Raw genomic sequence first — 14,935 nt, 5'->3', positions numbered from 1 at the left:
TTTATAAGCGGAACGGGGAGTTGTTCAATCAGGTAAAATACTAGGGCTTTACTAGGTCAATCCTGTAATGTGTTATTTGTGCATGTGAGGTTCTGGATCCTTCTTACTGTGATGATTCTTGCCTACTAGCCACTATAAAAGCTGTCAGGCCTCATTCTTTTTTTAAAAAAATCTTAATCGGTGGTGGCTCCACCACCAACTCTTGCTGTTTTTTAAAGAGACTGCAGAGATACACCCAGGTCTGTTTTGCCTGGCTTTCAGGCGTCTTCACGGCTTGGCCACCTTTTCGTGCCTGCGCCCTCCTTGGCTGGCGCCTGTCAGATCGTGGCAATACTGAGCAGTGGATAAGGGCTGGCCCTGTGGTGCCTCTGTAATGACAACGTCAAACAGTACCTGAGCACCTCAAAAAGAAACAAATTCTTTTGACAAGTCCTGGCTTCTTTTCTTGACTTAGCTGCTTCAGACGTAGGGTTATGTTTCCATTGAAAGTCTCTCATGCGTTAATGGAAAGTTTGTTGAAGTGCTTTAGCTTGAAAACAGAAAATGTGAAGGCCTAAATGAGGTGGTGTGTGGTTAAGGTCTAATTATCCATGTCTGCTAATTTTTCTCTCCCATATATTTCAATTAGAAATGCTCTAGCAGCCATGTGGCACAGTGTAAGGTCCACATCCCAAGTAAGAGGAATTACAGGAAAATCAGCTAAGTAAATGCACTTCATTAACAGGTTCAGGAAACTAAAGTACTTTGTGGTCAGGATGCTTGAAGTATCCTGAGTTAGGCTTTTGCTTTTAGAAGATGTCGAGTGACAAGGGGAAAAACAGACTTCATCTGCATAGTATTAGAAATCTGTTTGGATTTGGGCCACACTTGAACTCCTGAAGGCAGTTTTTACAGGATCTTAGATTACCAGGTTGGGAGGGATCTCAAGGATCATCTGGTCCAACCTTTCTTGGGAAAACAGGACCTGTTCAGCTGAATCTTAAGTGTCCAATTGTTGGCGAATCCAACGCTTCCCTTGGGAGGTTGTTCAGATGGCAGTTACAAAGCTTTATCTTACTCTTTTGTGAATCATCCTATCTTTGAAGTTAGGCTGCAGTTCCCTGGGTGTGAAGCTGGCTCTTTAGGGTGATGCTCTACAGCAGTCCCCAGTGCTGCTCTGAAATCTGTACCTGAGTGACTTTCGCCCTTCAGGAAGCTCTTAAAAAGCCAAATGTTGCAGGACTGCCGTGGAGCCTGACGGTACTTAAAAAAAGTATGAATTTATTGTTTGTATGTTTGCCTTAAAAAGATTTCTTTTTTATCTTGTCTCTGTAATTATAAATAATCAATATAATCATGAAATCATTAATAATAAATAACTATGCTGAACTTAGAGATTTCACATCAGACACTGTATCTGAGGGTTATACACCTTTAAGCTTTGATCCCTCTCTGATAATTTTGATTGTATTTCAGCCTCACAGTTTTGATTCTGTAGCACCATTCTCTATAGCTAGGTAATCCAAATCGTGCGTTTAGCCAATTTATTATTTAGGTGAGAAGAACGTCTTCCTATTTTTAACCTATGCCTGTTCATATATTTTTGAGTGTTTGAATGTCTTAATGTTTCTGCTGTTATTTTTAAATGAATTTTGAGAGGAACATCTGATGCTTTTATCTGATCACTAACAGCCATAGAAAACATGTATATGAAAAGTAGAAGGTAAAACAAAGCCATATCCTCCCTCCCATAGAATTGTGTTTCGGTGTAGTTAAAATGTATTTTACTTGTGAATCCTCTGCCGTTCAAATTGAATTAGTATGACTAACTAGAAAAGCTGTGTAGAACTCTTGTAATGAAATCTGGAGTCAAGTGTGAATTTGGATTGAATTAGCCTTGAAAGTTCAGGTAAGTAACATCATGGTTATGGATGAATGGTCTCAAGCAAAACCAGTAAGATACTGTATTTGAGCTTAAAACAAAGCAACCTCTCTGAGATTTGAATGATAATATAGTGATGTCAGCAGGGTTTTGTGAGCTACAGTAGATAACCGAGTGATCTATTTCGTAGTTCATCATTAAAGCAAACTCGTTCTCAAATTCTTAGGCTCTACCTATTCTTACTTAGGAACAAAGTTATGTATTCGATATAAATTCATGTATTTTTTCAACAGTGTTGGTGGCAATACACCTCTACATACAAAGTCAATCCATGACAGCATAAACAAGTTCTATAACTGAGTGAAATTTCCTGAGGATGAACCCACACTTATTTATGGCTTACTTGAGTTTTCAGTAGGGATAAGGAAAGGTTTGAAAATTGTTCAAAAATAGTGCAAAGACAGGAAGAAGAGGATAACAAGAAAAATAACCTGCCTGAAGAAAAGGTGTCCATACTGCTTGGAGGTTAAGGGTAGAGCTTGCTTTGTGCATTGGGTGGATGCCAGGCACGTGCTCAGTGTCTGTGCTTAGTCCTCTCTGGAGAGCTGTCACACGCAACGAGGAACTGCCTCCCCATTTGCCCACAGGAGGAGTTTTAGGGTTGGTGTCAAGTCAACCAAGAGGAGATGTAGACATCGGCATCCAGTTGCTCCAGTCAGGAGGACAGGTTGGAGAGCAGAATGGGAGGCAGTTCAAGAAAGAAGAGATTTTGCATAGCAGGAGGTAGGGGAAGCATTAAGAAGATGCAACAGTCGCTATGTGGATGCCATAGAAGTAGAAAGGGTCAAAGAGAGACTGGGAGAGTAGAACTTGCTTTTTAATACATACTCCTTTTCAAAAATCTCTGCTTTACGCATATTGTCTCCAGTTTCCTTCCCCAAAAATCTCCACGCTTCTCCCCTTTTCCCTTTCTACCCCATAATGTTTGTGGCTGCCTCTGTCTCAGATCCCATCTAAGGGAAAATCAGTATTACATACTTCTGAACAAATTCTCTTTCACCGATATTTTTGGATAGTAACTTCCCTTTAGGTTGGTGCCATTTAAACACAAGAAATTTGTGTCTGTACATTGTTGTGAGTATGAACATTTGGTCTGCAGAACATTCTTGCCTGTCTTGCAATCTGTGTGCAGCACAGTGGAGGGAAATAATTAACAAATCAATCACCCAGCCAAATGTTAATATTTGCATTCACCATTGAGAGAGAGAGAGAGAGAGAGCAAAACTGCTGGTGGAAATACTTTTCAATTTTATTGCAGGCATAAATGATACCCTGAGAGAGGGGAAGCAGGTCTCATCCTAACCCCAAAGTGATTGCAGTTGTATTTGAGGTCCTATGAAGTGTTCAGGGTTTTGTCGTCTTTTTTTTTTTTTTTTCCCCAATGTCCCGGACAGGGCTTAGAGAATTAAACCCTGCTGTCACAAGACTCAAAATTTTCTGTGCAAGACTTACCAACAAGAAGAAGCTTCTGTTTGGCTACTTAATTCACTGTTTAGCTGAAGGTTTAGCTAACAGCATTATCTTAGCACTTAGTAAATGGACACCTCAAATTGATAACCATGACTAATATTTAGTCTGTCCCTTTTACATCTCTTCTCTACCCCTCTCAAATCATCAGGAATATTATAGCATTAAAACAGATCTATATTTCAGAAGCCCAATTTTATGTGCTCTGTTGTTTTTCGTCCTGCTGCATGCTCACCTGCTTCACTCCAGAATGACTCCATTTCAATTAGGTGATAAATTATGTAAAGTGTTTCCTAAGCATTTCTAACCCTAATCTAATCTGTTTTATTGTCTTTCCATGCACTTGACCCCTAATGATTGAAATATTAAGATACAATTATTGAGATGCTCATCAAGATTTAAGTGCTCGTGTAATAAAATGAAAGCAAAAGCTTACTGTGAGAAATGTTGATTTTAGCTTCCCTGAGAATTAGAAAAGATAGACACTGGCTGGTCAAGAGAGGAATTACAGAAAAGCCCCATGAAGATGGAAAAGAGCTGTTGTCTCTTGGATTGTGTCACCTCTTTGCAAGTGCAGTGTTGTGCTCCCCTGAGGACGAGTTGAACTGCGGGTGCATTACAGAACCCTTCCAGAGCCCCTCCTTAGGCAAGCAGCAGCTCCTCATGCAGTGCACTCCTGGCAAACCTGTGTTGGGAATGTGAAGGTATGAGGATTGAAGTCAAGTGCTCTTTGGTTAAAGATATATTTAGGTGGGTGGGAACAAGTAGTAATTTTGACACACGTATCAGCAGTGCTATCAAAATTGAACTGCTTTGCAAAACTGCATCCGTCTTGGTTCTGAACTTGATTAAGAAAGAGAACCAGTATTGAGGGAGAGGGGAGAGGTGTGTTTATGGAAAGGAGGAGAATTTTAAAAATGCCAGAATTTTGTATTTGGTCATCACTAAAACTACCTTGAGTTTTTGTTTTGAAATGATGGTTTTGTTTCCATTTTTAACCTTGAAAATACAGAAGAAAATGTCTAAAAGTTGAAATCAAATTAATTGCTTCAGAAAAACAATCTTGAAACATTTCAACATCAAATCTAAAGTTATCAGAGTAATTTGTGAAATATGGACTTTAATCCTCCTCGTAGTCCTACGAAGCAAGTGCTCTTCCTGAGTGTTTGTAATAAAATAGTTTTGCAATCAATGGATTAAAGTGTAAACCTGGACCCAGATGATTACAGCAGCACCATCATCTCTTGAAGAGCAAGCTTGAGAGACTGCAGGATTTAGCAAGGATTCATCTAGCAAAAAGAGGGAGGAAAAAAAATGCCCTGAATTTGGAGATGTTTTTCCTGGAGGAATAATGGCTCTTATGTAAATAATCACTTTACTCTCTAAGTGCGTACACTTTCATTCCACAAATTGACTTCACCTCTGCTGCCCTTTTCTCTGGTGCAAGCCTCTGCTAAATCTAGCAAGCTTCATCATTCTGTTTTTAAATATTAATGCTATAAACATCCAGGGCAGCATTATGTAGGAACCTCATTGTTTTAAAGTAACGTCTTGAAGCCTTGAAGTCACTTTGAAATAAAAGTTTTGGCCGGATAGCACTGTGAATGACAGAGGTAGCTTATCAGTAACATGGAAGAAATACAGCTTTTGAACATCATCTTGTGTGATCAGGTAACAAGAGAGGAAAAATAAGCATACAGTAAACAATACAAGTGATGGAGTAGTCTGGTAAATAAATTCATTTGCTGTGATACAAGTATTTTGCAGTTACGCATGGAAGATGCAGCGTGTGGCTGTTTGCTCCTCCTCTGGATGTGACAGGTCATGTTTATGGTGCTGGGCACTAAAACTGGTGATCAGCGAGCGCAGCAGAGGGGACGCTTCACACCTGCCCTGCCCAGCTCTGGTCCTGAGTGCACCCAGGTGCCCCCACGTAACTTCACAGAAATAACCGGCTTCACCCAGAAATTGCACCAATGGAAGGAGAATCAGAATCCCCACCTAAATCTTGGTCTGTTCATAAATGGTCACAAATAGTTTTCAGCAGCTCTGTGTTCTGGGCTGCAGCTGACTTTTACTTTTTTTCTTTCTCTTTTTTTTGCTGTCTTTGATGATACATGTGCCTGTCTCATAACTGTTATTTATTCTTCCTCTTTTTAAGCTAAAATGGTTGGAGGAAGAGTTCGGCACTCGCTCCTGAGGGAAGATGATTAGTAACTTGTCTGAGGAAGGTTTGTTCTAGGCAGTTAGTGATTAGCTTTTGTTCTTAGAACTTGAATGTATATATTTCTCAAACAATTACGTGTTAGGGAGTATATTGTGATACATTCTGACTGTAAGTATCGATGCTAGTGCCTTTTACAAATTTCAAGCCTCTTGTTTCAGGACTACTTTGTCAGTGAATTTCAGCGGTTAATTACCTTTTGTTTAAAAAAATGCCAGTTTTCATTGTCTCCTCATTTTCATGATATCTCACTGTGAGGTAGGCATCTATTGTATTATCTCTGTTTTCAGCAGCCTGAGTTCTATATCTTCCATGTGAAAATCTTCCAGTTCCTGTAAGGATTACTCCTGTTTTCTAGTTTTTTGTTTGCCCCTGCTTATGGAAATAGTTTCTGTGTGGCAGCTAAAGCTAAACAGGCAAGTCAGTGGGAAGCTGAGTATCACTGCAGGGGTTGCCCTTTTGGCTGAGCCTAGATTTTGTCTAGGTCAGCTTTCTGTCTCTCATCGATGCCACGGGTAAGTATTTCAGAGCAAAGTGCAGCGCAGCCCTCAGTAAGGAAATAATGACCCAAACACAGACCATCTTCCACTGTCAGTCTTTTAAGCTATGCCATGGAAAAATGAGAATCTGTAAAGCTACCTATTTTTTAACCAATCTAAAGCAGCTGGGGGGGAGGTTGTTGTAAATATAAATATCAAATCCTTTCTGATATCCTGCTGTTCTTATAGTCTCAATGGTGGCTTGCAACAATGAGTTTCACCTCAGGTTAATCAAGTACTCCAGGAAAAAAGTGTTTGCCTTAATCCATTTTATATGTGTTGTCTTTTCAATTTCACTTAATGTTCAGGAATGTAGCTTTATTTCCCTTTTTCATTATTTTCTAAGCGTCTGTAATGTCTTCCCTTATTAATCTAGGGTCTAAAGCAAACAGTTCTAAATGTCTCAGTCACTTATGTTTTTAAGTATTTTATTTCATTTTTGTTGCCTGTCCTAATTTTGAAATTTACTTTTAAAAGATGGGAGTTCCAGGCATAATCCTGATCTGTAGGTTGGCAATAGAATGTCACTGGGATAATTTTGATTCTTTTGACTATTTTTACATTTTTCATTTTGTTTTCTCTGATGATCCCATGTATACTGGAAAGGTTGCAGGGGCATGTTCAGTACTATGCAGGTTCTCGCAACAAATACATCTCCCACAAATACATCTTCACTTACCTGAGCATCCTGGAGTGCTTCCGTTAGCATTGGTCACAATATGCTCTTTGTTATGTTCCAGTGAGAAAGCAAAACGTGTTTTGAAAGCATTTTATTGTGGTTTATTTTTTTTATTTGTAAAAGATCACATGCATATATTTGTCAAATTCAGGTGAAAGGCAGGCGTTTGCAGTGGAGCGTGGTTAATTCGGTAGTGATCTGCTCCTTTTGGAACTAAAGTGTCTGAACTGAAGCTCATGTTTCTTCCTGCAGAAAGGTTTAAATTATGGCAGTTGCTATACTGTTTAAGTGATTAAATAATAATCTTTTGAGTTTCTGAGTCCCTTTTTCAAGAGTGCCGCCCAAACCTGAATTTATCTAGTTAGGGATGATTGTCACTTGTGAAAATGTAATTTGCCACAAGGTACTGGAAGACGGATGATCTCCCAAGTCAGAGGCTGCTTCTGGAGCTGGTGGCTTTTCATCATTCAGTGAAACTATATCCAAGTTTTTCTCACATTTAAGACCTTTGTAATGAGGATATAGAAGAAACATTGTGATCGCTAGAAAAAATCTAGATTGTGCTTAGTTTTCACTCCTGATGAAGGAGCATTTTGCATGAAATTAGAGCTGGAAAATAGGAGTCCAGATTGCTAACCTTTTTCTCTATTTTTTTTCTTTTTTTTGCTCTCTAGATCTAAACGTCCAGTGCCAGTTTCAACCACAGCACCCAGAATTGACTCTCCCAGGGCTGTAATTCCCCACCAGAAGGTATGTGACACATTTTTCCTCAGCCGAAGTTAATACCATTTTTATCTACCGTGGCGAAGGTAAATACCTACTACAGAAAACATCTTTTGCCCACCTCAAATAAGTAAACATTGAATGAATGCACAGGCAGCAAAACTGCCATAGTGCACTGTATTGGTGATCTGTATTTTGCTAATTTCTGATTAGCAAACCAAAGCATCCAACTGTCCTCTGATGTGATCTGGTCTAACCCATCCTGAGCAGTTTGTTTTCATCTGGGCTGCAGAAGGTGACCACAGCTTCTCAAAATACTCATTTGCTTTTGTAGATTCTTGGGGGAAAAACATTTTACTGTGCCTTAGTGTGTCCAAATCCAGACTACAACTTGGTTTGGAAAGACATTAAGGCACTTGAAATCTTGCATCATATTGCATTCTTGTCACATTATTCAAAAGATATGAGAATAAATAATAAAGAGGATAAGTCAATTGAATGAATAACAGCACATGGCAAAGGAAGTGGATGGCTTGGTTTCTGTGATCGTCTTCCATAAAATAAATGTTCATATCAGAATCAAAAGCATTCATTGATTGTGCCTGGCAACTCATCATCTGGAAGAGCAAGGATACCTGAAAGATGCTATACATCTTTAGGCACAAGCACTGGGTAGGGCATTTGTATTGCTGACAGTTTAGATAGGTGGAGCAGAGGTAGAATCTCCATTGCTGCAACTTTATCGCTTCTGTGAGTTCCAGTTTCATCCCTATCATGTAGCATAAATAAGGAACACTGAAGATCCAAATACATGGATGATGTTCTACTAGTTTTGACAGTTCTGACTTGCATAGATAAATTTTAAGTAATTTATATAAACATCATGGTTTCTAAATTCAGAGGTTAGAAGGGATCATTCCTGTAACCACTGCAAATACGTTCAAACTGAAGAGGATGCATTTGGGGAGAATAATTTGATTCAAATTTATTTTGTCAAGTTTTAAATGAACCTGTTTGGCCATTTATTATAGAAGTTATATGGGATGAAGTCATGCAAAGAGTCACCAAACAGACCTATGAAATTCCTAGAACAAAACCATCATTCTTGCAGTTAGACTGGTATTTGACTGCAGCAGCAAAGTAATAGGGATGGGAAGGGGAGAGAGTACTTATTTTCCCTCAAGAACTACACAGAATGCTGTTAGTTTTCAAGGCAGAAAGTAAATGTGTCTCTTCAGAGTTATTCAACAACACAAGACTGACAACTATGTTTTGGAACCCTCCGTAGCACCTGTGCATCTATGACAAATTTGCCTACTTCCACTACAGGCACATAAAAGCTTTTATATGTCTGATTTTCATGACTCTCTATTAGGTGCATTTCTTCCATACTTTTTTGCCATAGGTACTCAATGCTGGTTACCACACGAAACATTTTTGTCCCTTAACTATCTACCCTATTGAAAAGTTAACTCCACGTACTATAGGTGGGTTTTTTAAAGGTCCTGAAAGTGTCTTTGGCACGAAAGCCATAAAGTCACATCACATTTTATATTTTAACCCTTCAGAGAGAGATGAGGATCAAAGGACTCGGCCCTTTTTCATGTTAAGCACTCAGTGTGTCGGTGCTCTTGGAGGGCAGCCGGTTCTGAAAGGGCTACAGGCAGTACTTGCAGCTAGAAAAGAAATTTACTGGAACCTTTCTGCGGGAGAGGAGTGGCATCTAGGAGAAGATGGGAAACAGGGCGTCTAGTGGTATTCAGAAAGGTCGTCATTGGTGCAGGGTCTTTGGCCCAGGGCAGAAGAGGTAGTGGCACAGTGCTGTAGTGGGGAGCCCTTTGCAGATTCGTGTCACTGGTATATACTAGTAGACAACAGCAGTTTTTAACTGTAGAATAATTCTTCTCTGAGGGCAGTTTGGAAGAAATTGAAGGCATTGAACCATTGGAGAAGTCTCAAAATCTAGATTAACATTCTTTACTGGTACAAACAGTGGTATGGGGATGTCGCAGTAAGGTATGTGACAGTAAATATACTTTAAAAATCAAGGTTTCTTTGCTTGTCCCTTCATTATCTCTAATAACAGTATCACTGTAGGAATGAAGAACTCCATGACACACAGGCAGAAAGTGTCACCTCCACATCACTGCTTGGCAGTGTTTAGACTCTGATAGCTCACATGAAATGAATTTGATCGCATTTCAAAAAACAGCAACAAGCAACATTGCGAGACAGTCACGACTGTCCTCAAACGTTGGGAGAAATTTTTCTCACCTTTCTCTGAGTCAAGGTTAAAGCATGGCAATATTAGCTAAAATATCTGCATGTGCAAGTGTCTACTTTAAACTATAAATTCTCTTGTACAGTATTACTGATCTGATTGCAGCTTCCACTAATTTTCAAGCATGCATTTCTTCTTGGACTGCTATGGTCATGGTTTTTTTGTGTTTTAGAAAAACAAATGTACATTATTTTGCAAAGATATAGGAAAGGTATAAAAACCCCAGAGTTCCTCACCATGACAGAAATTTTTCTACATTCCACAAGTAACATGCATTCTCACCTTGCTTTCTTGAGCTGATCAGTGTTACTGATGACTGAGGTTCTGCAGCCACACGTATGATGTCAGCTGAGGTGTAGGGCTATTACTGGAAATAGAAGTTTGACTGATTTGTAGTTTCACTACTTCCCTATTTCATAGAATGGCATAGGCTGGAAGGGACCTTAGAGATCATCTAATCCAACCTCCCTGTCGTGGGCAGGGATGTCTCTCGAGTAGATCAGGCCAGTCAAGGCTCTGTCCAACCTGGACAGATTAATTTGACATTAATTAAATTTTGAACAATTCTAATTTAGTTTAGTCAAATCTTTTTGATGTCGTCAGAAGGTTTAGTCAAGTCTTTTGCAGAAGTGTGGCCTAGCTGGAAGAAAGGGCATAACTAATGCTGAAAGCATTTAAAAACCAAGAAGAGTAAGCCTGAGTCCAAGGATTGAAACTAAGCCACCATCAGTCAATGAGTTTCTGCTGCTTTTCATGGAGGGCACAGCACAGGTGAAGGTTCAGCTCGATGCAGTTCAAAACGTTCAAGCTGGAGATTTAAGGCTAAACATAGCTTTAGCATTTGTCCCTTAGGTAAAGATATTAAGACAGCCTCTTTAATAATAGGACTAAGTGTTGTCCTGTTTATGAAACAGTACTGGACACACTTGTGTCAGAGTCCCAGTGAGGATCTTGTAACGCTTATGATTTGTTTCCTGCCAAAACTGGGAACCTCTGTGGCTAAGAAAAAATAGGTGCAGAAGTGCTTGTGTTTTAAGTAAAGCACAGGATGGAAGAGCTGGCTGAGCCAAAAGCTGTTGGATGTCTTTGGTCAGAGCCATTTAATGTCATGGGTCCTCCATTTCCTTTTTTCTGTAAAATGTTGAAAGCAACAGCTGCTTCTTGGGCACATTGGGAGGTCAAATTCATTAGTATAGCATTAAAATTGTTCTCCCAGAAGTGCAAAAGGTGAATAAAGACAGAACATGGGTTGTCAAAGGAAGGGGACCTGAAAAACTGGTATTGTGTTCTCCAATATAAATTTGTTTCTCACTTCTGTGATACATAAGAAGGAGCATTTGCCTTCCACAGAAATTGAATATTTATAAAGAACAATGGTATTTCAGAATGGGAACTGAGCTGATTCATAGCTTCCTTCTATTCCCAAATGTTTGAGACTCCTCTACATGTATCAGCTCTGAGCTCATTCACTGACAACACACTGGGAAATTAAAATGCGGTTTTCCCCTCGTGGTAAGGGATTGCTGCAGGATCCCAGCATCTTTCTGGAGGGAAGCAGCCCGTTGCTCAGTGTCGGAGCCTCCCCTCCTGGTCGGCTGAAGGGTAGCATCAGATTTGCGTAGTCTGACCTGTTAGCTTGTTTTTCCAGCCACGGAGCCTGGAACAGAATGGGATGAGAGAGACGGGAAACAGGGGAACGTTTGTTACTGTTGGCTGCATTTCATGTGATGTAATGCTAAAAGCTGTGCTGCCGCTCAGGATCAGAATTCTCCCCTTCACATTCAGAAAAGGTTTCAGAAATGCGACCCTGAGCTGGAGAAGAAAAAAAAATAATCTAAAATATCCTGATGGGAATAAACCGAGGGAGAGATTCTTTGTCAGTTGCAGAAGGAAAGAGCTGAATAAGCTGGTTATTGGGCAGTACAGGAGAACTGATACAGCTGCTCTCTCAGACACTTCCTGTTTCATCCCTCTCCTCCCAAACACAGGGAAAACGGCTACCTTAAAGCTACCCTGAATATTAACTCCAAATGGAGAACGTTAGCCTGGCACTGCTGCCTTCCTAGGAGTTCTAGTGTTGAGTTGCCAGCATGCTGGTATTCTGGCTAGAAATTGTTTTGAGGAGTGAAATCATAAAGGTGAGCAAAATCATCCACCATCATTTTTTTATGACAGTCCTTTAATTTTTCCCTTTGCCTGATGTTAGTGTCTAGTAACACCAAAACTATGAAAATGCTTTGGAATTAAGGAAGTATTGGCATTTTTCTCATTAGCAGTTGAAACTGATACTTTCTAATCCTATCTCCTTGTGTGTCCTTTTATCATGGGGCTCAGAAAAGAACCCCAAAGTTAATTTACATAAAAACCACAGAGTTTTCAGAGTAACAAACAAATATACCTCTGGCATATCCCTTTTCTTCTCTATTACCTCTGTTGTTTTATGGGGGTTTTTTAATATATTTTAATATTTGTTTTGTCCCTCTCTGTCAGTATATAAAACTCACTTGTACAAGTGGTGACTAAATTTATGAACATGGCCTTGTGCGTTTGTGCCTCTTGTACAATACATTTTTAAAGAAAGTCCGTATTTTCTGTTTGTTTAATGATACTTGGAAGCTTGCCACTTAAAGGTTGCTTGCTTGCTGTTTTATGTGTCAGGGTATAATGACTGAAATATGTAATTCAAATGCATTTATTTAAAAAGGCATAGTCTGAAAAACGCTTTTAGGATTATCTGTTTCTGCAGCCTTAGGCAGCTATTAATGCCAGCTAAAATCTCTTCCTGTTTATTACTGAGAAAAGTTTTCTTGGTTCATTTTATCTACCATACATTTTTGATTCAAAGCATCTTAAATATATTTGATGTTAGGATTAAGTATATCCTTAGGCCTTTAGGGGTTTTTTTGCAATTAATTTCAACTAATCTGGCCATAGTATCTTGATTTTTCAAATGTAACCTCCCTAAACTTAATATGCACTATAGAAAAATCCAAGAAGAGAATGTAAAATATTTATCTTCCTAGTGAACCTTGGTATCAAAATCAGTAAACAATGTTAGTGATAGCTGATAGTAGCAAAACTAGGGAATCAGAGGCTGAATTATCCTCAGGCTGTAGGAGAGACGTGTGTAAGATGTTAAAGATGGCAACTCAGGCGGCGCCTGCCTGGCTGGTGGGCTTCTGAACTGGGAGCATCCTGGCTTCTGGGTTTCAGTTTCGGCTTCAGCTTGCGGAGGTCTGGAGGGAGGGGTCGAAGTGATCCTTCTCCTGAGGCAAACTTGTAGCCCAGGCTAGGCTGGAGCCAGGAGCTTCTGAGGTAAACTCTGAATTGATGTTATGGCTCTAGAGAAACCTGCAAGTTGCCAAGCGTTCAAATAGTTTACTGGGTACCTCAGATATCGATGTTTTTTATTCAATCACGTAATTACAGACAAACAAAAGTGAAGAGTAAAACAGCTTTTGAAACTATGTAGTCCATTATTTTAAAACATGTGCCAGTGAGTTCCAGCACTGAGGATGCTAGGTTCAAAAGGCAAGCATTAATGAGGTGTTAAAAATAATCAATATTGGAAGCTTGCTATTTGTGTTCTGTTCCCTGAGCCTTCAGAAATCGAAGAATAAGCAAACTGAGAGTAAAGGTATGCAATGCTCACCTGAAGTGAAATTTGTATTCCTCTTTGATATAATTGTCTATACTGTAGGTAGGCAGACTTCCAAAAAGTGCTGCACAGCCTCCAGTCCTGGGCATTGATGTTGCATCTGAGTGAGTCTGAAGCAGGGAAAGGGTGTTTTAGGCAACATGAGCACAGGATTCTTGCATGAACCTTCCTCAGAACTCATGCAGCAACATATTTCCTGCCTCCAGTCCTGGGCATTGATGTTGCATCTGAGTGAGTCTGAAGCAGGGAAAGGGTGTTTTAGGCAACATATTTCCTGCAACGTATTTCCTGCGTTACGTTACTGAAAAATCAGTATTTTTCTTTTTTTCTTATTACCTTTTGGTTTGATTTCACTAAGCTAATTAATAGCAAGTCATTCATGAAGCTGAAGCACAGTGCTGCATTGTTTGAGGCTGAGGTTTTGGTAGAAGGTTTCTAGTTTGAGCCCCAGCACAGACTTCTATGGGTATAGCTGTTGTAGGAGAGATTCCTGTGGCTTTGACTAAGATGATACATCTTGCTACTCAAGTTAGGAATATTATCTGCGACGTGACCGTGGCATCACACACTCATCATCTACATACTCTTGCACTCATTCCTTCCAGTGGAAATTATGCAGAAATAATCAGAATAGGAGCATCCTATCTGCTGAGCAGTACCTGTGGTCTACCTGCTAACCATGCTGCATGGCCTAATGAGCATGAACCAGAGCCTGTGAAAGCAACAAGATGTGTGGGCTTCAATAACTTCAAGTGTAGTCATGGAAAACAGAGTGGTGTGGTTTAGAATTATTGTATTTTCATAAGAATGGCATTGACTTTTATGTTTGTGTATTATCTCAAATGATTCTGACCGCAAGACATTTTTTTTTAAGATTCCCTAATTACCTTAGAAATTAAGTACAGTGTCTTTATATAAAATTATTACTATGACTTTGACTAGTAGCAAATGCTCTTTTAATGTTAAGCTTTAATTGCTTATTTCAACTAAAACCCAGTTTAAAATGCCTGAGTATGTTTTGCTTCCCTTATTTTGAAACAATGCATTTCTGTGTTGAAAAGCTTTCCTGAAAGGTTGGACGCTTTTGCCCCAATCTATTTATTGCAAGTTTATCAGTATGTTTAGAAAGCATTAATTGCATAGATGTTATTTTTGCATGTGTTCTATGATTGCTCTTTTCTTTTTTTCTTTTCTTGGCCTGCATGTTTGCTGCTACAGGAACCTGCTTGGGAAATCAATGGCAACAGAACAACCTTCAGTCCTCTAACTAACATGGCGACCGGGCCTGTGGGTAGTACTTTAGCAACCAATGGAACGTTTTCAGGCTACCTCAACAAGCAAGAGATCAGCTTTTCCAATAGCTCTTCCTACTTAAAGACTACCACAGTTAGATCTTCCATGTCCTCTCAGTCTGTGACTCCTGACATTTCTCCTGCAAAGAGC

The 14,935-nt window shown here is 39.5% G+C and overlaps 1 protein-coding gene across 1 annotated transcript in view; it reads left to right on the top strand.

Moving 5' to 3' along the window:
* Positions 1-14,935, top strand: part of LDB3 (LIM domain binding 3) — a 76,928-nt gene that overhangs the window by 42,395 nt on the left and 19,598 nt on the right. Inside the window, exon 3 of the mRNA XM_009875956.1 lies at positions 7,505-7,580. Within this exon, the coding sequence (XP_009874258.1) occupies positions 7,505-7,580 (76 nt within the window). The remainder of the gene's footprint in view (positions 1-7,504; positions 7,581-14,935) is intronic.

Source organism: Apaloderma vittatum, unplaced genomic scaffold (genome assembly GCF_000703405.1).
Source record: "Apaloderma vittatum isolate BGI_N311 unplaced genomic scaffold, ASM70340v1 scaffold10779, whole genome shotgun sequence".
In the NCBI taxonomy this organism is placed as follows: domain Eukaryota; kingdom Metazoa; phylum Chordata; class Aves; order Trogoniformes; family Trogonidae; genus Apaloderma; species Apaloderma vittatum.
The sequence above is the reverse complement of the archived record's forward strand: the minus strand, read 5'-3'. Positions and strand labels throughout refer to the sequence as shown.